This window comes from Rhinolophus sinicus, chromosome 15 (genome assembly GCF_057876585.1).
Source record: "Rhinolophus sinicus isolate RSI-liver-muscle chromosome 15, RSI-T2T, whole genome shotgun sequence".
NCBI lineage: Eukaryota > Metazoa > Chordata > Mammalia > Chiroptera > Rhinolophidae > Rhinolophus > Rhinolophus sinicus.
Window position 1 is genome coordinate 63,519,663 of NC_142515.1, and position 25,406 is coordinate 63,545,068.

Sequence of the window (25,406 nt, forward strand, 5' to 3'; positions counted from 1 at the left end):
ACTCCTTTTGCCACCATTGCCATAGTATAATTGTTATTGTTTTGGCAGTTGTGACAATTACTGATTTTGATGTCCTGTACTTGGCAGACAAAAGAATGGAGAAGTGGTTAGCTTAAATAACATCTATCAAGGAAAAGGCTTGCCAAATTCTTCTTCCATTTACTGTTAGTTACTTAGTTTATTTTTTCAAGTTGGAAAAAGAAGTATCTGCCTTCAATTAACTTTCAAAACAATGTAGTCATAAAATTCCATTAACTCTCTCCCACTGACTGCCTTCTTTACCTTTAACCCTGGAATCATTCATTCAATAACTGTTTGTTGAGCACCTACTATGTGCTCAACACTTCCTTGATCCAAGGATGTGGTGCTGAGCAAGTCAGTCTAGATCCTTGCTCTTGCTGAATTGACATTTCAGTGTGTATGTGTGTTTGGAGGAGAGATGTGGGTGGGAGTTACTCCTCAGTAAAACAGTTTTGCAAGTAGTACTTAAAAATTTGCTAGCCCGTAAGTGTTTACATCGCTAGAATCAAAACATGGTAGAACTGGAGAACTCGGAGATGAGCTAGTCCACGCCCTTCCTTTTCTTTCATTTTGAAAGGGAATATTTTGTAGTGCTTAAGCACCTGGGCTAAGATATCTAGGCCTCCAGGGTTCAAATCCAAGCTTTGTTCCCAGGAACCTTGGGGAGGTAATTTTCTACCCATCTATGTGAGGATAAAAATAGTACCTGCCATATTTGGAAATTAATATGTGGGTAGCCCAGAGCATGGTGTACCATACATATTCATATACTCACTGCTATCATCATCACCACCATCACCACCATCATCACCACCATCACCACCATCATCACCACCATCTTCACCACCATCCTCGTCACCACCATCTTCATCATCACCATCATCATCAGCACCATCATCCCCGTCATCATCCCCATCACTATAATGGAAGAAAAGGACCAGAGTACATCAAGAGTTCTGCCGAAGTCACCTAGTTAGTACACTCTGAGGCAGGGCTAGAAGACAGGATGGTCTCTTTATTCATAGTCCAGTGGCCACACCGTCCCCATGCCTGGTCTGACAGCTGGCACTGAGAACATTGCCTGGCACAGGTAGATCCTTGCCTGACTCCCAAGAGTCTTGATCCTTTACTGAGCATTTGCCTCTGAGGACTAGCTGCCCACCTGCCTGCCCTCCAGTTCCCTCCTAGGAAGTCTATATTCTTCAGACTCATCATTTTAAAATTAATTTTTGAAAGTGACAGTTAATTATGTATGTTTTTTTTTTTTTTTTTTTGCCTAAACTGATAAAGATGCAGAAACATTGGACTATTTATTCCATTTCGGTTAGTTTTGACAAATACATAACCATTATGTGTTTCATATGACTATATTGTTGTAATTAGCTGGGTGGCTATCAGACATTGTATAAGAGTGGAGATCAGTGGAATAGAGCTGTCAAGGTGCCTGCATGTTTTACATCTAGTAATACATTATTTCCAATTGCTGTGAAAATCTTATAGGTCAGCCATTAATAGACAAAGTCATCCATTTCGCAACAAATTTGCCAGCATTTTATTTACCAATTTAAAAAAATGCAGTATGTACTTTGGTAAGTGATATCCAGATGTTAACCGTAGCTTGCCTTTCCTAGGTGACTAGTGAGGCTGCACATTATTTATATTTTCTGGACATGCCATTTGCTCATGGGCTGAAAGACAATTTATTGCATTGATTCATCTCCCAGGAAAAAGGAAGAGATGTTCCTGACCCTGGCCCCTGACTGGTTCCTGCTGCTCATGCAAGGCCACCTGCATCCCAGCACCGTCGTGCTGGGGTTAAAGCTGCTGCTGCACTTTTTGTCAAGTCCCTACCTCCGTGAGCGATTTAAAGATGGCCTGTCTGCAGGATCCTGGGTGGAACGCAGCTCCGAAGGCGTGGACATCATGATGGGTGAGTGTGCAGCCGTCTCCAGGAGGCCGGATGCCAGCTCATCCTGGGCTGTGACTGAGGACCTGCCAGTCTGCTCTCCACTTGGGACCTTCGGGACTCCCGTGCAGTAACGTCGTCTTGAACCCTGACTCCCGATCAGCACAGCCCTCTGAGTCCCCTTCTATGATCCTTGAGCGCCTCCCTGCTCTTCAGGCACAGGGGGCTTCTTTCAAGTCCTCAAAGGCTGCTTAGCTTTTCCCTCTTCCTGGGAGGCTTCCCCCAACCCCCAACCGCAGCAGGCCTCCCTGGCTGCTGTGGACTCAGCCTCAAGGTCAGTTCAAATGCTACCTCCAGCAGAGGAGGTTCCCGCTAAGTGAGGACATCGCCCTTCTTCTCTTTGCCCCTATTACTTTCCTTTATAGATTCATCACAAGCATATATTTATTTGACATTTAATTGTTTAATGTCTGTCCCTTCTACTACCTTGTCAGTACTTGGTGAGGGCCTTGGGTTCTGTATATGTTGTCGGAACATTACGTCTTTTTTGCTTAATACAAAGTTGCCTTGTTGCTCTAATGTGGTAGTTATTAAATATCTGTTTTTGAAAGAATGAGCATGACAGGAATAGGAAAAGGAATTCTCATTGAGCACTTTCTTGTATCCATGTGTGTATTACATATACCATATTTTGCCATCTATAATGCACACTTCTTTGCCTACATTTGTGAGGGAAAAATAAGGATGTACATTATACATGGGTAGTACTACTTCTGTATCTATATAAATGTGTTTAATTCTTTTATTTACGCTTAGGAGTTAAAAGTATAACTCTAGAAATCAATAACGACACCTGTATGCAAAATAATACTCTGGAATCCGATGACTGGTTTTGTTGACTAAGAGTACTTGGCCTTCTAAGATGCGTAAATATTGTAAATTTGTTACCAGTGCATAAAATTTCTTGTACCTTATATCTGTTCTTGTGTTTTGTAATTATTTATCATATAAAGTTTATTGTACCACAATATGTTAAAAAAAACACAAATGCTGAAATTCCTGTATAATACAAAAGGCAAGTACCTAAATGTAAACAAGTAAAAATCTGAATTAAAAAATTAAAACGAAAGAATTTTTTTTCCCCTAAAAGTTTGGGCCAAAAATGTGGGTGTACATTATACATGGCAAAATACGGTATTTCTATCTGGCATTTCTAGGCAATGGGTAGGTGGCAGGGAATTCCCTCATGTGCCCAACCCCCACCTTGACCATAAGCAATGCAGTTGTTGTCAGTCAGCTTTTGTGCCCCTTCCACCTGATTTGTAGATAACTTGAAGAGCCATCCGCCCGCACCTGACTACAGCACCTGCTTGCTTCCTGGGTTCCGAGTCCTGAATGACTTTCTGGCCCACCGTGCTCATGTTCCGGAAGTCTACCTCATCCTGTCCGCCTTCTTCCTACAGACACCACTCACAGAGCTGACGGATGGGCCCAAAGTAGGTTCTTGGGGCACTGTGGGATGGAGTGACACTTGGTTTTCTGATTCCATGTGACCAAGACAGGTCCCTAAAACTCTCCACCCTTTCTTGCTCCACTTCCTCCAGCTTCTATTGTCCTGACCCACCTCCTTCCCTAGCAGTCCACATGCCACGGCTGGCTCTTCACATACTCTTGACTTCCTCTACCTCTGCCTCCCATCCTCCCCAGAAGGTCTCCATTGTTGTCATTCCCACTTTAGAATTTTTCTCCTTTTGGGCACAGCTAGAAAAACCCATGATGATGGGGGTGGCATTGGGAGCTGAGTTGCTGCCACCACAGACTTAGAGCCTCCATTTATGCCTTCAGAAAACAAACAAACAAACAAACAAACAAACAAACAAACCCCCCACCCCCAAAAGAAACATGTCCCTTTACCTTCGTAATGCCCCTGCTCTTCCCCTACTTTCTAAAATAAACCTTATATGCGTTGAGTCTTCTGCCCACAGCCGCCCTTTGCTTAGATGACTTACCTCGTAGTGGGAGTGGAGGCTGCCCATAAGGAGCAGTGCCTCAGCACCTTGCCCTCCACCATCTGCTTATGCCATGACCCTCTTCATCACATTCTCTCCATTGTTACTGGCCAAGGGCAGCTTTGCAAGGCTGACTTGGATTCCTTCCTCTCCTTTCCTGAGTGAACTCACCCCATCATATCCCTTCTTTCTTCTGCATTTTCAGCATCACCTTTTGCACTGACTCTTTCCTCATAGACCCTAATAAGTATCAGAAACTACGTCCCATCAAAACCCAGAAGCTGCCCCCTTGACTTACACTCTTGACTAACTGCTGTCCTGTTTATCACTCTCCTGTCCTTCCTTGGCCAAATTTCTCCAAAGAGGAGTCTACACTCACTGTATATGCTCACTCATGTACTCGTTTGCACCAAATCCAGGTCCTTACTGGCTCCTGTTCCTGTGGGATTCGGTTCAGACTCCATAGCCAGTGTCCAGGCCCTTTGTGACTGGGAGTCTGACCAGTCTCTCCAAGCATCTTGCTTACGTGCCTGCCCTTCCTGAGTCACCTCCACACCAGCTGCTTGTCTTGCCCACTCTGTGCCTTTAATGAGCTCTTTCTCCCACCGTCATCTGCCTCAGATGTCACCTCCCACTTCGGCCCCAGGGAGAGAGGGAGCCATTCCCTCCTTGTGCCTCAGCATACTTCCATCTTATGTGACACAGACACATTTCCATGTTTCCCTTTTTCCTTAGGTACTGAGCACCTTAAGGACAGACCCACCTTTTACTTACCTTCCAGGGCACCCAACAAACAGCAGACTCAGAAATTGTTTCTTGGTCTTAACTGAGTCACAGCACACTGAATTGAAATGGGCTGGGGACATGGCTTTGCAAGTAGAAAGCTACGAAATATAGCTCTTACACAGCCTGGTATTTGACGGTCTAAATCTTGATATAACTTAACAGTGTTACAGGTCCCACTTCAAAATAAAGTTCTGAATATGCTTGCTGAGTTCGTCAAAACCCTGTATTTTTATTTCTCCAAGAATGTATCTAGGAAACCAATATCTGCTGAGTGTCGGGACCCACGATAGATGCTTTACATATCTTATTTCACTTGATACTTATGACAATCCCATGGGGTAGATATTGTCATTTCCATTTCACAGACAGGGAAACTGAACTGCCAAGAAGCTGAAGGCTTGCTTAAGCCCAGCTATTAAAGAGGCAAAGTCAGATCTTCCTGCTTGGCAACCAATGCTCTTTCCACTACAGTCTGCACTTTCTCTGAAGTGAATTCATCATGTCTTCTATAATCTCCATTTACAAAGATTCATTAAAGTTGATTGGGACATTATTTATGACATCAGACCAAAGAACTAAGCTCGATGCAAGTTGCTGGTGGGTCTTCAGCACCTTCTTGGAGTTGTGTGTTTCCATTAGGTACCGAGTGGGCTGGAATTCCCCGGATGGGCCAGCCACCTGGGTGTGCTGGGATGCTTGGCCTTTCCCACTGGGCTCCTGGGAAACACAATGTACTGGCTGGACAGCTGGTCCCCTCGGTGCAGCCGCAGGTCTCTGCAGCCCCAGTTTCCCCTTTTAGGACAGCCTGGATGCCATGCTTCAGTGGCTCCTGCAGAAGCACCACACAGAAGAAGTCCTCCGGGCCGGGCTGTGCACTGAGGGTGCCCTGCTGCTCCTGGAAATGCTGAAAGCCACCATGAGCCAGGTAAGGTCCGTTCCCCACATGTCGTGATGAGGATCAGATGGGAAGACAAGCTTGGAAGGATCACCTTGACTTTTCCCAGCAGTTTCCAAGTAATGCCAGTAATTAGCAAGTGTTATTCAGAAGGCTCGATAGAAGAGTGGGGGGGGGGGGGGGGGTTCTTTGTGATAACCTAGGTGCACAATGGGAAAGTCAGCCTGAATGTTTCCAATGAGGTTTACCTGCTCCTGCCAGAACGCTTCTGTTTTCCATTTGTAAACATTTGACTTTCTTTACTGGGAGATTTGTGTGTTCGGTCAAAGGGAACATTTCTGAGCAACTACTTTAGGTCAGGAGGTTCAGGCATGCTGTGGAGGGGGGAAAAGGGCCTTTCCCTCAAGGAGCTCCCATCTGCCAGGACATGGGGACCTCACATGTGAGTGACCTGTGAATCAGAGACTTGCCTTAGAGAAGACAGATGTCTACCCACTCACGACAAGGCATGGAGAGGCTTCAGGGAGAGCCTTTCATGCAGGCCTCCCAGGTCCACCAGAGGTGGGTGGAGAGGTTATTTCAGACGTGGAGGTGAGTGTGAGTGGGTGAAGGCTGTGTGGCCTGTGAGCAGGAGCAGTTGTGAACCAGATTGACAATAACTTGCATGAGAGGCTGGAAACTTCAGATATCATTCTGTACACGTGAAGGGCAACTGGAGACGTGGTTGTGTGTGGAGACACCATTACTTTTGTGAAATGATGCATTTAAAATGTAAACAAAAGAGAAAATAAGAAAGTAAAAATCACCTGAAATACACTCATCCAGAGATAACCCCTGTAAACTGTAGTGGAATATCCTTCTAGGCACCTCCCTGAGATTATACCATTTCCTTATAGAAGGTTAGACCACATAAACTTTTTTTGCCTTTTTTTCCTCAGAATATGGTGGACATAATTCCATGCCAATAAATATATGAGTATATGGGACTCAGCTGTGTTTTTAGATGGAATTTTATATTGTTTCTCGAGTGGTTACTGTTATCAAACATCTGTAATGAACTTCCTTGAAGAGACATCTTTTCTCTCTAGTTTGACGCCCTCCTTAGTGTAATTTCTGGAATGTGGGGTAGGGGAGCAAAGTGTACTTCATGCATTTTCTTTTGGATGACCTTCTCACAAAGGTTGCATTAGACATTACACACATCCATTCCTCCACTTAATATACACCTCACCTCTTGTATAGAACTGTTCAGTCAGTCCTCACAGCCTCAACAACACAGCCAAACTGGTGGCGGTTCCGTAGTTGAGTTCTGCGTTTATTATTACTGAGGCTGATATCATTTTTCATGTGCTTCTTAACCATCTATTTATTTTACTGTGAATTGCCTGTTTATCTTTTGCCAGTTATTTCTGTGTGTGGTTATGCTAGGAAAGTACAGATTATATTTTTTGCTCTTTTTCAAAACAGGAATGTGTTTAATTTTTATTAAATACTCTTTTAGCATATAATTAGATAATATGCTTTTTTAAACCAGTTACCCATGATAAATTACATCAATAGATTTCCTTGCATTCCTGCAAAGACCTTCCTTAGTCACTTAATTCTTATTCTTTTAGTGTACTTCCTTATTCTGTTTATAAATATTTTATTTATGATTTTGCATGCATATTTATAAATGATGTGAGCCTTCAGCTTTCTTTTTGTTATAGCTTTGTGAGGTTTTCATATCAATATTACACTAACTTTATTAAAAAAGACTGCTCTCCTTTCTTTATATTTTAAGAAGATGTTAGATCCTGGAGAGGATACAATATGAGAAATTAGGTAAATGCTGTGCCTGCTGCCTCACAGTATCACATCAGAATTGCAAATAAATTACAGAACAACCAACCTCAAGAATCATCTGAAGACTAGATGAACAGAACCCCTATAACTAAGGATATAAAGAAAGGGCCACATCGAGATTGGTGGGAGGGATGAAGATGTAAGGTGGACTGACCCCAAACACACAGGTGGGTGTTGAACATGGGGAGGGACACCTAGTGGTGGAGGTCCCCTTTGGAGAAGGAGGGGTCCCAGTCCCACACCAGGATCCCCAGACCAGTGGTGCTGGGCCAAGAAGTGGAGTCCCCACAACATCTGGCTGTTAAAATCGGCAAGGACCCTGTCTGTCCATCCCGGTGAGAAAGAGCGTTGCTGGAAACCCAGATGTCCTCTCAAAGGGCCCATAAACAGACTCATTCACTTGTAAACACTTATTAGGGGTGCAGTGTAGGGGCGGCAATTCGAGAGGCACCAGAGGCATATGGAGAGAGACTGAGCTGCATGGCTTTGGGGTGGGCGAAGGCAGGAGGGACAGCTGCTATGTCCCTGTGTGGAGCCTGCCTCATGGGTGTGTAGCCTACAGCACAGCATCATCTTTACTATGTCAAAGAAGTACCAGAAGGAGAATTGAGGGAGAAAGGGATCAAGAATCTATTTGAAGAAATAATGACTGCAACCTTCCCTCACCTGGTAAAGGAAATAGACCTAGAAGCCTAGAAAACACAGAGTCATAAACAAAATTAATCTAAATAAGCCCACACCACACCAAGACACATTATAATTAAAATGGCAAAGGGTAAAGACAAAGAGAATCCTAAAAGGAGCAAGAGAAGGACAACTAGTTACTTACAAGGGAGCTTCCATAGACTGTCAGCTGATTTCTCAACAGAAACTTTGCAGGCCAGAAGACAGTGGCAGGAAATATTCAAAGTGATGAAAAACAAGTGCCTACTTTACCAAGTGCCTACTCTACCACGACTACGCTACCCACCAAGGCTATCATATAAAATTTAAGGAAAGATGAAAAGCTTCCCAGACAAGAAAAAGCTAAAGGAATTCATTACCATCAAGCCAGTATTATAAGAAATGTTAAAAGGATTTATTTTAAGAAGAAGGGAAAACAAACAAACAAAAGAAGATAAAAAATGTGAATAATAAAATGGCAATAACTATGTACCTATTAATGCTCACTTTAAATGTAAATGGATTAAATGTTCTAATCATTTAGACTGACATTAGAGACGTAGACTGACAGTAGAGGGATGGAAAAAGATATTTCATGCAAATGGAAATGAGAAAAAAACTGGGGTACTTACAATTGGACAATACTTAAATCAGACAAAATAGATTTTACAATGAAGACCATAATAACGGCCAAATAAGGACATTACATAATGATAAAGGGATCAATCCATCCCTAGTGAACATCTATGCACCCAACGTAGGAGCATCTGCATATATGAAACAGATACTGACCAGCATAAAGGTCAATAGAGATCGACAGCGACACAATCATAGTAGGGGAGTTTAACACCCCACTGACACCAATGGACAGATCTTCCAGACCAAAAAAAAGAAAATCAACAAGGAAGAGCTGCCTTAAATGACTCAGAACATTTTCCAAGGTAGATCACATGTTAGGCCACAAAACAAATCTCAATAGATTTAAGAAGATTGAAATCTTCTCCAAAAAGGACATACAAATGGCCAATAGACATATGAAAAAATGCTCAACTTCACTAATCATCAGAGAAATGCAAATAAAAACCACAATGAGATATCACCTCACCTCAGTTAGAATGGCTATCAACAAGACAAATAGTAACAAGTGTTGGAGAGGCTGTGGAGAAAAAGGAACCCTCATACACTGTTGGTGGGAATGCAGATTGGTGTAGCCGTTATGGAAGGCAGTGTGGAGGTTCCTCAAAAAATTACAAATAGAATTACCATATGACCCAGCAATCCCTCTGGGTATCTACCAAAAAATTCTGAAAACATTTATCCATAAAGACATACGTGCTCCGATGTTCATTGCAGCTTTATTTACGGTAGCCAAGACATGGAAACAACTAAAGTGTCCTTTGATAGATGATTGGATAAAGAAGTTGTATATATACACAATGGAATACTATTCTGCCATAAGAAAAGATGAAATAGTACCATTTGCGACAACATGGATGGATCTTGAGATTGTAATGCTAAGCAAAATAAGTCACACAGAAAAAGTAGAGAACCATATGATTTCACTGATGTGTGGTATATAAAACTGAAAACAACAAAAGAATAAGACAAACAAATGAAGAAACAAAACCTCATAGACACAGACAATAGTTTAGTGGTTACCAGAGGATAATGGGGGAGGGGGGTGATAAATGAGGGTAAAGGGGATCAAATATATGGTGATGGAAAAAGAACTGACTCTGGGTGGTGAACACACAACGTGATATGTAGATGATGTATTACAGAATTGTATATCTGAAATCTATGTAGCTTTACTAATAATTGTCACCCCAATAAACTTTAATTAAAAAAAAGATTGAAATCATCTCAAGCATCTTCTCTGACCACAGTGGTATGAAACTAGAAATCAAATAAAGGAAAAAAAAACCCCTGAAAAACACACAAACACATGGATGCTAAATAATATGCTACTAACTAATGAATGGGTCAACAATGAGGGCAAAGAAGAAATCAAAAGACACCTTGAGACAAATGGAAATAAAAACACAATGACCCAAAATCTGTGGGACACAGCGAAAGCAGTCCTAAGAGGGAAATTCATAGCAATGCAATCTCACCTAAAGAAACAAGAAAAATCTCAAATAAAATCTAATTTTATACTTTAGGGAATTGGAAAAAGAACAGCAAACAAAGAAAGCAAGAATATACTTTGGGGTAAAGACAGTCCATTCAAAAAATGGCGTTGGGAAAACTGGATACATACATGCAAAAAATAAAATGAAACTGGACCACCGTCTTACACTATATACAAGATAAATTCAAAATGGATTAAAGACTTAAATGTACGACCCCAAACCGTAAAACTCCTAGAAGAAAATAGAGGAAGTAAACTCTCAGATATTACCCTTAGTAATATTTTTACTGATACATCTCTTCGGGCAAGGGAAAGAAATGAAGAAATAAACAAACGGGATTACATCAAACTAAAGAGTTTTTGCACAGGAAAGGAAGCCATCAACAAGATGAAAGGACATCCTACTGAATAGGAGAAGATATTTACCAATGATACATTTGATAAGGGGTTAATATCCAAAATTTGTATAAAAAACTCACATAACTCAACCATAAAAACAAACAATGCAGTTAAAAACGGACAGAGGACCTGAACAGACATTTCTCCAAAGAGAACCTACAGATGGCCAATAGACATGAAAAGATGCTTAAAGTTACTAATTGTCAGAGAAATGCAAATAAAAACCACAATGAGATACCACCTCACTCCTGTCAGAAAGGTCATCATCAAGAAATCAACAAACAAGTGTTGGTGAGGATGTTGAGAAAAGGGAACCCTTGTGCACTGTTCGTGGGATTGCAAATTGGTGCAGAGCCACTATGGAAAACAGCATGGAGGTTCCTCAAAAAATTAAAAATAGAACTACCTTATGACCCAGCAATTCCACTCCTGAGTATTTATCCAGAGAAATCCAAAACACGAATTTGAAAAGATATATGCACTCCTATTTCATTGCAGCATTATTTACAATAGCCAAATATGGAAGCAACCCAAGTGCTCATAAATAGATGATTGGATAAAAATTATGCAGTTCATATATACAATGGAATATTACTTGGGCATAAAAAAGAATGAAATCTTAGCATTTGAGATGACATGAATGGACTTTGAGGGTATTATGCTAAGTGAACTAAGTCAGACTGAGAAAGACAAATACCATATGATGTCACTTATATGTGGAATCTAAAGAACAGAATAAGTGAACAAACAGAACAGAAATAGGCTCATACCCTGTTTCCCTGAAAATAACACCAGGTCTTATATTAGTTTTTGTGCCATTAGGGCTTATTTTCAGGGGATGTCTTATTTGTTCATATACAACAATCTACATTTATTCAAATACAGTTCTGTCTTCTTCTGGAACATTGTCATAACGTACTAAATGCGTCCATCTGGCTGAGATCTTAACTGGGGATTTTTTTCGGGATAGGTCTTCTTTTCGGGGAAACACGGTAGATACAAACTGTTGGTTGTTAGATAGCAGGGAATTTGGGGGATGGGTGAGAAAGGTGAAAGGATTAGGAAGTACGAATTTGTAGTTACAAAATAGTCATTGGGATTTGAAATACAGTCAGAGGAATATAATCAATAATATTATAAAAACTATGCGTAGTGTCAGATGGGTACTAGACTTATCGGGGGGATCACTTCATAAATTATATAAATGCCTAACCACTATGCTGCACACCTAAAGCTAATACTAAATAATATTGAATGCCAACTATAATTAAACAATATATAGTCACTGGATGTAAAGTGCAGCATAGGGAATACAGTCAATGGTATTGTAATAGCTGTGTGTGATGTCATACGACTACTTGACTTGGGGTTATCACTTTGTGAGGTGTGTAAATATCTAATCACTATGTTGTTTTGTACCCCTGAAACTAATAATAAAAAAGAGAAGATGTTAGATACATGGTTCTTATTTAAATTTTTCCAATGAAACTTCTTGGGCCTGAATTTTTTCCATTATTGCTTTGTTTCGGGTTTTAAATGTCTCCTTGATATAGTTTAGGTAATTCATATTTTAAAAAAATCTTCCCTCTTTGGAGAAATGTCTCTTCAAGTCCTCTGCCCATTTTTCAATTGGGTTGTTTGTCTTTTTGTTGTTGAGTTGCATGAGTTCCTTGTATATTCTGGATACTAGCCCCTTATCGGAGGCACTGTTTGCAAAAATCTTCTCCCATTCAGTTGGTGGCCTCTTTATTTTGTCAATGGTTTCTTTTGCTGTGCAGAAGCTTTTAAGTTTCATATAGTCCAAAGAGGACATACAAATGGCAAATAGACATATGAAAAAATGCTCAACATCACTAATCATCAGAGAAATGCAAATCAAAACCACAATGAGATATCACCTCACCCCAGTCAGAATGGCTATCATCAACAAGACAAACAATAACAAATGTTGGAGAGGCTGTGGAGAAAAAGGAACCCTCATACACTGTTGGTGGGAATGCAGACTGGTGCAGCCGTTATGGAAGGAAGTGTGGAGGTTTCTCAAAGAATTACGAATAGAATTGCCATATGACCCAGCAATCCCTCTTCTGGGTATCTACCCAAAAAATCTGAAAACATTTAGAGATAAAGACACGTGTGCTCCAATGTTCATTGCAGCTTTGTTTACGGTGGCCAAGACATGGAAACAACCAAAATGTCCTTCGATAGATGAATGGATAAAGAAGTTGTGGTATATATACACAATGGAATACTATTCGGCAGTAAGAAAAGATGATATAGGAACATTTGTGACAACATGGATGGATCTTGAGAGAGTAATGCTGAGCGAAACAAGTCAGACAGAAAAAGCAGAGAACCATGTGATTTCACTGATATGTGGTATATAAACCAAAAACAAGAAAAGAACAAGACAAACAAATGAGAAACAGAAACTCATAGACACAGACAATAGTTTAGTGGTTGCCAGAGGGTAACGGGGGCGGTGGGTGGGGGGTGGGAGATGAGGGTAAGGGGGATCGAATATATGGTGATGGAAGGAGAACTGACTCTGGGTGATGAACACACAATGGGATTTATAGATGATGTAATACAGTATTGTACACCTGAAATCTATGTAATTTTACTAACAATTGTCACCCCAATAAATTTAATTAAAAAAAAAAAATCTTCCCATTTGTTCAGTTTTCACAAATGGTCTCTTTTAATTCATTTAATTTTTTGTGTTATTATTTTCCCTTTCTAATTCTTTTTTTAATTAGTTTCAGGTGTACAAAACAATGTAATAGTTAGACATTTACACCTTTCACAAAGTGATAACCCCCTCCCCAAATCTACTACCCCTCTGACATCGTATATACCATGTTTCCCGAAAATAAAACCAGGTCTTATATTAATTTTTGCTCTCAAAGACGCATTAGGGCTTATGTTCAGGGGACGTCATCCTGAAAAATCATACTAGGGCTTATTTTCTGGTTAGGTCTTATTTTCGGGGAAACATGGTAGCTGTTACAATTCCATTGAGTCTATTCCCTATGCTGTACTCTTATTCCTAATTTATAAGTTTATACTCTCTCTTTGCCCCACTTCTCCCATTACTTAAAAAGCCGAGTACTTGTGGATTTATTTAAAGAATGAACTTTAGATATATTATCATTCTCTTGATTTTTTTTTTCTGGCTAGTTCTAAGATTTTGACATTTGGCATCTTCATTTTTTGTTGTTTTCTAGAATTTTTGTGATTGCAGTTTTCAAGAACTTTTGGACTCATTTTTCAATGTCCATGTGGTTGAACATTAATTTTTTAAATTTTTTTTTATTGGTGTTATCTATTTCCAAGTTTGTTTTATCCTAGTCAGAGCATGTGATCTGTATACTTTCCATCTTTGGAGAACTTATTCATGGTTTCATTGTAGGCCTAATGTGCAATTAATTTTTGGGTGCCAGAAAAATATGTGTATTTTCTTTTCTTTCATTTTTCAAATTTTTATTGGAGAATATTGAGGAACAGCGTTTTTCCAAGACCCATCAGCTCCATGTCAATCCTTGTTTTTCAATCTAGTTGTGGAGGGCACAACTCACTTGCCCATATGGGAATCGAACCGGCAACCTTGGTGTTATGAACACTGCGCTCTAACCACTGAGGAAACTGGCTGCCCAAAAATGTGTATTTTCTGTTTGCAGCATAAGGTGTCTGTTACCTTTCTAATCAATTAATATTATTGTTAAAAAGCAAACAAAAGGAATAATGAAAGCATTTAAAATAAAGAAAATAAATAGTATGCTAAGAGAAGTAAAAATAAGACCAAACATTTACATTATAATATCAAGCATAAAATGGTTAACTGGTGTATTACAGATGTGACTCTTAGACTGGTTAATGAACAAGACCCAACCTTCTAGGATCTAACAAACATATAACAGAAGCAAATTCACTCGAAGATTGTTTTAGTTCGATGAAGATATCTATCAGGAAAGCATCATTTACTAAATACAGTAGACAAGCATCAAAATATAAATGGCAAAAACTGGAAGGATAAGAGAAAAATACTAGAAATTCAATTGTAGTGAATAACTAACATATCTTTTTCAAATAGTTATTTTATCTTACTTACGTGATTATTAACTTTGAACTTTACTTTCTTTGACATTATTCCTTTGTCCGGTGGTAACCCAGACTTAGATTGCCTGTTCTTGAACTTGATATAAATGGAGTCGTACAGTATATACTCTTTTGCATATGACTTCTTGCACTCATCATTTATGTTTGTGGGATCCACTCATGATTTTGTATATGTCAGTAATACATTCTTTTTCATTGTTGAATAGTATTTTATTGTGACAATTGATCACAATTTATTTATCTATTCTCAGTTGTCTCCATTTGGAAACATTATGAATAAAGCTGCTACGTACATATCTTTGGGTGGGTATATGAGTTGGAAATATACCCAGGTGTGAAATTGTGGATCATAAGTTGTACACATGACTAGCACTGGTAGATATTGCCAAATCGTTCTCCAAAGTGAAGTGCCAGCTTACACTTTCACCAACTCTTAACCTGGGAAGTTTCTAGGTGTTTCACATCCTTGCCAATGTATTGCATTGTCGGTTTTTTAGATGTTAGCCATTTCGCTGTGTGCAAAAATCCTTTGAAACAGACAGCATTGTCTCTATTGTACAAATGTAGAAACTGTAGCTATGGAGATTAACTCATTCAGGCAAGGTCATGGAGCAAGGGCATGGCGGAGGCAGGTGTGTCCAAGCATTAGCATTACATTCCAGGTCACTGCCATGCCTAAAAACCTTCTGGGGGTCCTGGTTTTTCAGTGCATAAAATCCAAATTCCTCTTCCAGAAGTCCAAGTCCTCTATCTGATCTTATCTTCCAGCTTCTTCTGTATGTACCCTGTGCTAGTCACTGAGAAAATAAGCCCGAAGCACTAAAATGTCCCATTCAATCCTCACAACAACCTTATGAAATGGGTCACATTACAATCCTTGTTTTATAGAATTGGGACCAGAGGGTAGTGAGATTAAAGAACAGTCCAAAGCTAGACCGTTAATTGGAGGGAGAGGCAGGATTTGAACCAGGCCGACTACAGAAAACACTCTCTGAACTTCAGCGTCTGATACTCCCCTGGAAATCTGATATCACGTTGTACGAACCTAGTGGGGAAGCCAGATGCAGGGGACTTCAGAAGCAGTTTCTCTCTGCTTGCCTGCTCAGCTCACACCAAACCCTCGTAGGATCCTGTGAGTGAGATTTTAAACCGCTCTCTAATCGTCTCACGCACGTTGCCTTTTTGACAATTAGGTTTGAGTATTCTAGTATGAGGCTCCCTTCCCGGCACTTGATAGCTACTTGGTAACCAGGATGTCCTGACTCATGCCCATGGGGCCAGGAGTTGAGGCAGGCTGGTGGGGGAATGAGGACGCCATAGATGGGAGGAGCTAGGGCTGAGTAACTGGCCAAAAGGAGACCCGACGTCCACCTATGACATCCGCAGGAGTAGGCTGTCACTTAGTCTAGTTCTTAGCGTGGCTATGCAGGGTTGGTGAATTTTAAAGTTCCAGACTGTCCATTTAGGCTAGAGCAGGACCTCAGGCAGCAGATGGACATACTGGGGCTCGAGTCAGTGTCCAGAGTAAGTTGGCGGAGCTGGTCAAGAAAGCTGAGCAGTAGCAGGATGGAGGCTCCGCTGTGTGGCCGAGGCCAGGCAACGGTTTGGGGGCACACAGGTGCACAGGTTCCCTCAGGACACTGGCTATCAGCTCAATACAACGTGATCCATTCCACACCTCTGGCTGGTGGGGAAGGGGTTCGTCAGTTTCTGCCACCCCTGGGCAGGGTTTGTCCAGATGTCAGCCAGGACAGGGTCCAGAGCCAGGAGCATAAGCACTGGGCTGGGGAAGGCTGGGTTTGACGCTGATTGGCAAGTTCCTTCAGCACAAGGCCATGACCAATCACACAGAGGCAGTATGGGGAAGACAGGCAGACTTTATAGCCAGATTGCCTGGGGTCAACTCATGGCTCTGCTCCTTATCCACTGGGTGACCTTTGGCAAGTTATTGAACCTCTCTGTGCCTCTGTCTTCCCATCTGTAAAATAGGGGTAAATAGAGGACCTACCACAGAGGGTTGTTGTGAGGTGAGGAGTACATGTGACAATCTGGGAACAATGCCTGCACATGTAGAACCCTTGCCCAATTGATGACCAGTACCTGTGGCAACCCACAGTCTTAGGGGGTCTTGCAATGAGGTGTCTGGTTGAGAGTCTCTGAAAGGAGGTGTTCTGCCTCGATTTCAAATCTTCTGGCTCCCTGCACTGCACGCCTTTCATGACGTGTATGCTCAGCCCCTGACAGGTCGTGGAGACGGCGCCTGGGAACGGACCTTCCCGGACAGCGTGCTGCATTTCCTTGGCCTTGTGCACAGCACCTACCCCCAGGACCCAGCCTGGCAGGCCCCAGAGTTCCTGCAGACCTTGGCCATCATCACCTTCCCCCTGGGAATACACAAGGTAGGACATGCCAACACCCTACCCAGTGAGAGCAGGGGTGAGTGTCTTACTTCATCAAGCGCAAAGGGCAAAATTCTTCCCCCCTCCCCAAATTAAAATACATTTGAAGGTAACTTAGCTGAAACAGTAAGTAAACAACTTGGGTAATTTTTTCTTTCTCTGCTGAGATGTAGCTTGAAGTCATTTTCAACTCTGAGATTCGTAATTTTTTTGAGTTGTTAGAGATTTCAGTAATGAGAAATTCGATGGTAGGTCAAGTCCAATTCTACATGAATACCCTCCCACTGATAATGTGGAACAACAAATTCCATCCCAGGAAGCCTGTGGCAGTGCACCCGTCCAGTGGGGGTGGGGGGACTGGAAGCGTGTCTCTCTCTGCCTCTTGTTCTCAGGACCCTCATCCTGTTTGCAGGCCATAACTCGGACCCCTGGCAGTCAGAGGGTGGCTGAGACAGCAGAGGGTCTGGCTGGGTCTTGAGGACGAGGTGTGATGAGGTGGGGTTTAGAGAAGGGGTTATGGGAAGAGACGTGATTGAGTTGGAGACCGAGAGCCAATCCTAGCAGGTCCATGGGGCTCAGGGATCTAAGAGAGTCTGGGAGCTAAGAGGAGCAGGTGAGGACCAGTGTGAAGGGAAGAAACTGGCTTATCACCTCTCCTTGGCGGTGTAGGGAGCTGAGACCCAAACAGGGAGCGTGAGCTGGTGACACCTGTCTGCAAATTGGTGACAGCAGCTAAAAGAACATGGTAAAAGGCAGACAATGGTGAGGAGAGGGTTTAGAAGCCAGGCCAAGCACAGGCAGGCATTTAGCGTTTGCTCTGCAATTATTTGGTAAACGACCAGTGGATGCATGAACGTGGTCTTTTAGCTAATCTTTTCTGGAAGTATATCCATGGTGACAGCCTGCATGGATGGAACACCTCCCACAGTCCTGAGCCAGGTGCTTCACAGACGCTAACCGGTGCCCTCCGCAGGTGGAGTGTGTTAGTTGGGGAAGGGGATGCTCAGTGGTGAAGTGGTGCCCACCAGTGTCCTCCGGACTTAGCGGGGGCCAAAGACCTATGTCACCAAATGGTTGAGAGAGTGAAATACACCATGGGTTACGTGATGAATAAGTGACAAAGCTAAGATTTAGAGTTCACCATCTCTTTCAATAGCCTCTTCTCTACCCCCACCCCATGCTCTCACCCCAAAGCCCACTTCTTTTCTATCACAATCAGTTTAAAATAAAATTAAGTGGCCAAATAAAATTTAAGAGAAATTCGTTTTTAATAAGAAGACTAAACACAAAGACTAGAAGATTTGCAAAAAAGATAAAATGGTTTGATGGGTTCATATCAAGTAAAATAACAGTGCGAAAGTAAGAACAAAGAAGAAAGACGTACTGGCGGGGGTGGAGGCGGGGCCCTGGGCTCAGAGGCCACACGGCGAGGACAGACAGTCCCACGGGCTGCCCCTGACCACCTCCTACAGCAGACCCTCTGCAGGGGTCCAGGACAATGAAGTCAGACATTCTTAGCCCAGATCCCCACCTCAACCCCTGCACAGCAGGTCAGGCTCCCCATTTGCTGAGATGAGGTTCCAGCTGGCTGCCCGCGAGCAGGTGGAACACACTCTGACCCAGGGCTCTTCCTCCCCACACTCAATGTTTCTGCCCGGGGGAGAGTCTGGCCCAAAGTCACCTCCCCAGCTGACCTCAGAGGAGCTAAGCCCTGTCTTGGGGCTCCTGTCTCCAGTTCCAAAGTGCTTATCTCCACACTTCCTTGCCTTGTCCCAGCTCCAAGTCAGCTCCAAAAAACCTTTGCTGCACAGAAAACGTGGCAGACCCTCTTCATGAAGAAGGCTGGTGGCCAAAAGCCTTCGATTTGCTGTGAATTTATATGGCATCTTTCCAGTCAAGGCTGCGTGGAGCTAATTAATGCAGTCACCACCTCCCTAGGTGCCATTAAATTCATTTTATGGCTTAATTAAGAATGGCTGCATTAATTTTATGAATGAGCAAAGGGAGGTGCCAACAGATGAACACGCATGAAAGTTCATCAGCCAGGAGTCAGGAGTCCCTGGCTACATGTCCTTGGGTGTGTCATTCGGCCTCCTGGCATCTCTGTGTCCTTTTGGATGTAGCTGGGTTGGTGATGCCAGTCTCATTTATCTGCCAATATTTTTATAAATATATAAACGAGAATGTGCAGGCCAAGGTGATTCAGGGACTTGGATGCTAGGACCTGCTGAGTCCTTCTCCTCTTTACACCTGAGGATCCTACCTGTTAACATCAGCAGAGCCTGGAGGCAGTAAAGGTGAGGGCTCTTCCAGAAGTGGGACCGGCTTTCTGACCAGACACCAGGGCCAGGCATGGTGGCACATTCTGTCCTTTCATTGTGTCCTCACACGTCTTTGTGTTATCCTTTGTAGTGTCGCCATTCGACTGAAAGGAGCTGTGGCTCCGAGGGGAAGCACCTTGCCCAGAACACGTTCTGGGCGTCACAGCTGAGTACTCCATGCTCAGCTTCTTTCTGTGACTGCCACCTTTGTCAGGTTCAGGGACCACAGCAGGCCCCTTAATGAGCCATGAGGCTCTGGGCAAGTTGCCTACCTCTGTGTACCCTCCATTTCCTTACCTGCTAATAGGTTTGACCAGATTCCCACTCGTGCACACCTCAGAGATAGATGTGAAAGCGTTTTGGGGCAGGGCAGGTGCTCATACTGGGGTTCTCTTGTCTTTGAGGGAGTTACCACTGAGTCTGCCCAGAATGCTGGCAGTTTCGGACCTGAGGCTGGAGAAGACAGCATTGTGGAGGGTCTACAGGCTCCTGTCCAGTCACATCCCACACGGCGACATCTCAGGAAGTTCATGCAGCTCCTCTTGAGGGAGTTCTTGCTTGCAGCTCCCAGCCCCAAGCAGTGGCTGCCACTGGAAGTGCTCCTGGAGGTGAGTAGAAGGGTGCTGTTGGGCCATGTGATATGGGAGCGGGCCTGGGAGGGCACAGGCTCCGTGAGAGTGCGGTATGTGTAGGGAGACCTGAGGGCCGATCTCTTGCAAGAGCTTGCCTAGGTCTGTAGATGCCAACTGGCTGGCGGTCAAGAGCATCTCCTGGGACTTTGGTGATATTGGGGGAGGGAGCCTCGTCCTCCAGGAACTGCAGGCACTGGCAGAACAGGGAACATACCAGCAGCGAGTGAATAGGTGGATGAGGGCAGGTTTTAGCCAGGTCCCTAGAAGCAGAGCCTGAGATGGTATAGAAGTGAATTATTGGTGGCTGTCCTTTCAGTGGAGGCACTTGCCAGGTGGTTATTATCTGTGGGCCACCCCCACTAGCCTTCTCTCCCTGGGAAACGCGCATCGCCTCCTGGGTGCAGCACCTTGGTCAGCAGAGGGCAATGCCTTGGAGAAGGGGTAGTGGTGAGGTGTTGGCAGCCCATGCTGCTAGCATGATGGTAGTGGCATACAGGCCAGGCAAGGACCCCAGTAGGCACTGAGGGGACGTGAGCCATGTGGCTGCTGTCTTAGTGCTGGGTGTGCTTCCAGGCTTCTCCAGACAATGCCACCAGCCAGCAGAAGCGAGACTTCCAGTCTGCAGTCCTGCTTTCCACCATGGAAATATTTCATGTGATGAGTGGAGGTGACATGTCGGTGCTTGGAGGTGAGTGGGGGGTGGCTTGCTCCTCACTGTTTGTGACATAAAGCTGTGACAGCTGAGCAGGAAGGCCGGTGTGCCCACCAGCCACTGGTGCCAGTCTTCTAGGGGAAGCCTGGGCCTTAGTGCTGTGGGCACTCTAGGAGCCACCAAGGCGTCGGTTCCGCCACGAACCTGCAACCAGAGCTCAGTGACCCTTCCGGGAGGCCCCAGGGAAGACATGCTTGCTTCTTTCCATGACACCTTTGCCATTGTTGGGCCACTTGGAGACAGAAAGTCCTTCTGCCAAAACCAGTTCTCTACCTTCAGTAGAATTGTGTCCTCTTCCCATGAGGGAAGTCAAGATGTCACCTGGAATTCAACATTCCTGTGCTCAGCTTCTTACTCTTTGCATGGATGCCTGGCACAACACATTTTTCTTAAATGAATGAACCTGGATGGAGATGCTGCCATTACCCCTAAGAAGTTCAGATTGAAACTTCATTGAAAAGACTTAGTTCCAGGTCAGCTGTACCTTCCCAACAAGATTAAGCAAAGTCCTTTCTGTGTTTTCTAAGCCCCAGAATCCTCAGCGAGACAACTTGTTTTCTGAACTCCTCTTTGCCCCACAACACAGAGACCCTGACTATTGATCTTTCTTGTGGAGGACCTGAAGTGTGTAGAGTAGAGGTGGTGGGCCCAGTTCTGATCGTGGCTATGTCCCTGGGTGGTGGTATGACTGGCCAGGTGCCCGAGCTTGTGAGTGAGGACTATAATCGTGGCAACTCAGAGAGTTGTTATCAGAATTAGCCGAGATCATCACCTCCCCGTCTGTGCACAATGCCCAGTGTTGGTGAGCACAGACTGATAACCCAGAGCGCAGCTTTGTCCTAAGCCTGCCGCAGCAGCGGGGTCTCGGGGATCACTACAACAGCCTCTCTATTTACCTTATATCTAAAATTTCCTTCACCTTCGTTCTACGTGGCCACTGGAAGAAAAACTGCCCACACATCCTTCCTCCCCACTTGGTTTATATCACTAACTAGATGTTTCAAGATCAATTTATTTTGAATAAATGTGTGTTCATTGGATACCTGTATGTAAGACCCCATCTTTAGAGCAATGGGGTATACAGAGGGCTACAATGGGGAATACAGAGTTGAGTGATATGTGCTTGGTTAACAAGAGGGGCTTGGAGAATGTTGTGAGAGGGTCATTCTGACTTTGATGATTTCTCAAACTCGGTCTGTCTCCTTATTCCACCTTAGGTAGTAAAGAGTGTCAGCCAAACACAGAGGCTGCCTCTCCTCCACATGCGAATATCTCCCACTTCACCCAGAAGCTGGTGGAGAAGCTGTACAGTGGGATGTTCTCAGCAGACCCCAGACACATCCTTCTCTTCATCACAGAGCACATCATGGTGGTAAGCGCGCAAGGCTGGCTATCGTGGTGTGGAAGCTCCGGCTGACTGACAGAGTGTCTGCAGGACATGCTGTTGGCTGTGTAGTGTGTGCAGACCAGCCTGCCAGCTTTCCTGGAAACAGTATCTGAGATGGGTGGGAGGCAGGAGAATAGTGGCCCAGGCAACACCTGGTGGCTGTTGAGTGCCTTGCAGGCTCTCACCTCAGGCCACCTTAAATCCGTCTCAGTGGTCGGGAGCCATGGTCCCCTGTGCTGGCCCCTGAGCTCTGCCCCCTCCAAGACTCTACACACCATCTTTGGGTTTTTCTTGTGATTTTTGTTTTAACCTTAATTATTGTTATTCCTCATCACCAAAGGAAGGGCCAAAAGGGTCCTGAGCTCCAAAAAACTTATTTAACTTTCCTCTTTAGTGTCCACCTCCAGTTGTCACGTTCGGTAAATCCAACAATTTGACGTGCCGCTATGATCATTCATTTTAATAGAAGCTCAAAGGTGGAGGAAAACTATCCTATTTGAATTTTAGATCATACCACTTTTTGAAATACAGAAGAGATTGAGATCATATCATTTTCACAGTTAACTGGGTCAGCATCTATAATCGTAAAGTGTTCACAAGTATGTTTTTGTATGTGTGTGTTTCTTTTATGACACAGGTCATCGAGAATGCCTCTTTTCAAAGGGACACTGTCATCAGTGCTTTATACAGTAGTTTAAATAAAGTCATTCTTTATTGCCTCTCCAAGCCCCAGCAGTCCCTCTCCGAATGCCTCAGCCTTCTCAGCATCCTGGACTTTCTACGGGAACACTGGGACATTATCTTTGCCACCTATAACTCCAACTCTAGCTTCCTCCTGTGTCTCATGCACTGTCTGTTACTGCTCAGAGAAAGGAGGTAAGAGCTGCCCACATTTTTGTTTCCTTGCCCCGCCAGTGTTCAGTGCAGACAAGAAAGCTTCAGAGGGACACTTTATTGAGGTCAATATAAATGATACAACTCTTTTATCTGGTTGTCCAAATTATGTGCAATGTTTGATAGTAAATGTCCTCAAACTTATCCATCTGACTGAGCAGCTAGAATCATCATGAAATAATAATGTATCCTGTTTCTACAATTCTCAGGTTATAAGAATCTTCACTGATTTAGTTTTGGGGCAGAAAACTGACAACTCCAACATTAAATATACACATTGATTTTACGATGCAGGCAGATGTCAGAAATATTAACATTTGATAAATACAATAAATGGAAAAATATATACTAAGTTGTGTTATGCAAACCAGGAATGATTTTTGCTTACAGAAAAAAATACACACAATTTATGATATAAAATAACATCCATAAATACATTTGTGTGTGAAATACAAGTGAAAGAAATTAATCTCATTTAAATCCTTTTCTTGAAGTCCCAAGTTGAAAATATGTTAGATTTCTCTGCATCTGTGCACTTCCTCTCTGTGTGTGGCAGTGTGTATATATCACTCAATGCCAGTCGGTGCTTTGGCCTCACACTGCCTACGCATCTTATCTCATTAATTGAGAGCCAGGTTGAGTGTAGAGGAAGGGAGGACTATGGGATATTACACTTTGCTCTTGTCCTTTTTCTTGATTGTATTTATACCAGTAAAATTATGTTTCATTACTGGGGTAAAAAACCCCACAAATCCTGTCAAGTTTACTGTTGAACATTACAGAACACTAAAGTTACTCTCTGGGAAGCACTGGAAAACACTCCTAGCCCAGAGGAGGCACTTGCCTTTTAATTTGTTTGAAATAAAAGAATCCAATTTCAGTGTATCGATTAAATTGGGAGGTTTTTTTTTTTTTTTTTTTCCTGTATTTCAAGAATTAGGCCTTATCCATACTGAAAGCATAGGTAAGAAGAACGAAATGTCATTTGATTGGTGGGCTTGAAGTTCCACCCTCCTGGGAGCCCTCTATTTAGCAAAATGGACTCCAAAATCCAAAGGGATTGCATTCTAGAACTTTCAATAATGGACATTCTTATATGCTCTCTTTTTTCATTTCCTTGTTTGTCATTTTGGTTCAATCTACAAACATGTACTGAGTTCATATTCTGCTTGGTTGGCTGAGGGAGCCCCAAGAAGAGGGCACAGGGATATTAACATGACTAGGAACCCTGGAACTCATGCAGCACCTAATATGGAAACCACTGCGCCCTAATTAGAACTAGCTACAGATGTGTGGGGCCCTAGAAAAATGCAAATAAGGGTCCCTTGTTAAAGAATTGTTCTGAATTTCAAGAGTGTAATAGAAAGCTCCAAACATGGGCCCTTCTGAGTGTGGACCTTGCATAGGTTGCAGGCCCAGGAGGTTGGCCCTGGCCCCATTCCAGGTGGGATGAGATCAGTGCCAAACAAAGGCAGACTTGTTCAATGGTTTGGGAGTCTGCAGAAAGAAATGACCAGTTCTGATGCTGGGGAACCCAGAAGAGGTTTCAGGGGGGTCTGCTGGGAACATGGATTGGTTTTAATAAAATAGGAACAAAAGGAAAGTATTTTTCCTATTTTCCAGAATGCTATTATATTGTATCTGTCATGGAAGTTGTCATGAGCTGTTTGCTTAAACTTGATTAGACAGTTTTTCCATATTGATATGTACTGAGTTTGGAGGATGATTATGTGTAATAAAGAACAATGGCATAATCCCAAAGAAATTGGATTTCATAGTGACAAATCTCTTGTCTTCCAGTTATCCAGAAGGGTTTGGATTGGAACCCAAACCTAGAATGACTCCGTATCATCAAGTGTTTCTTTCTCCCAGTGAAGAAGTGAGAGAAAAAAGAGAGGACGATTTCCCAAGTTTGAGTGATGGTACATTTTATTTGTTGTTGTTTATTTTGGGGGAAGTAGATAGATACTGATAACTTCTAGGGTTGCATTCTTCAGTTTATCTTTCCCAAGATGAGGAAATAACTATTCAAAGGCCAAAAGAGGCCCTAGGAACGCCAGAATAATGTAGCAGTATTGAGCGGTAACGAGGTAGAGAATAAAATTAGAATGACCTTTCTATATTTACAACGGAATGGAAGGAGGGATGCAGAGATGGGAGAAGCGAGATTTCTATGGGACTTGGTCAGACTGAGGACTTGCTGTTCCTACTAAAACCCTCAAGGACCTCACTATAAGTTGATTTCACTTTCCAGGTGGCCTCTTGAATTTTCCTTTGGACCACTAGA

General features: G+C 43.1%; 1 protein-coding gene across 4 annotated transcripts in view; it reads left to right on the forward strand.

The window, feature by feature from the left end:
- WDFY4 (WDFY family member 4) overlaps nt 1-25,406 on the forward strand; it is a 324,321-nt gene that overhangs the window by 144,358 nt on the left and 154,557 nt on the right. For all 4 annotated transcript variants that reach the window (XM_074337248.2, XM_074337250.2, XM_019730128.3 and 1 more), the window contains 9 exons: nt 1,746-1,951; nt 3,254-3,423; nt 5,522-5,647; nt 17,009-17,173; nt 19,899-20,102; nt 20,700-20,814; nt 22,056-22,210; nt 22,863-23,101; nt 24,920-25,041. In XM_074337248.2, coding sequence (XP_074193349.2) covers nt 1,746-1,951; nt 3,254-3,423; nt 5,522-5,647; nt 17,009-17,173; nt 19,899-20,102; nt 20,700-20,814; nt 22,056-22,210; nt 22,863-23,101; nt 24,920-25,041 — 1,502 coding nt within the window. The remainder of the gene's footprint in view (nt 1-1,745; nt 1,952-3,253; nt 3,424-5,521; nt 5,648-17,008; nt 17,174-19,898; nt 20,103-20,699; nt 20,815-22,055; nt 22,211-22,862; nt 23,102-24,919; nt 25,042-25,406) is intronic.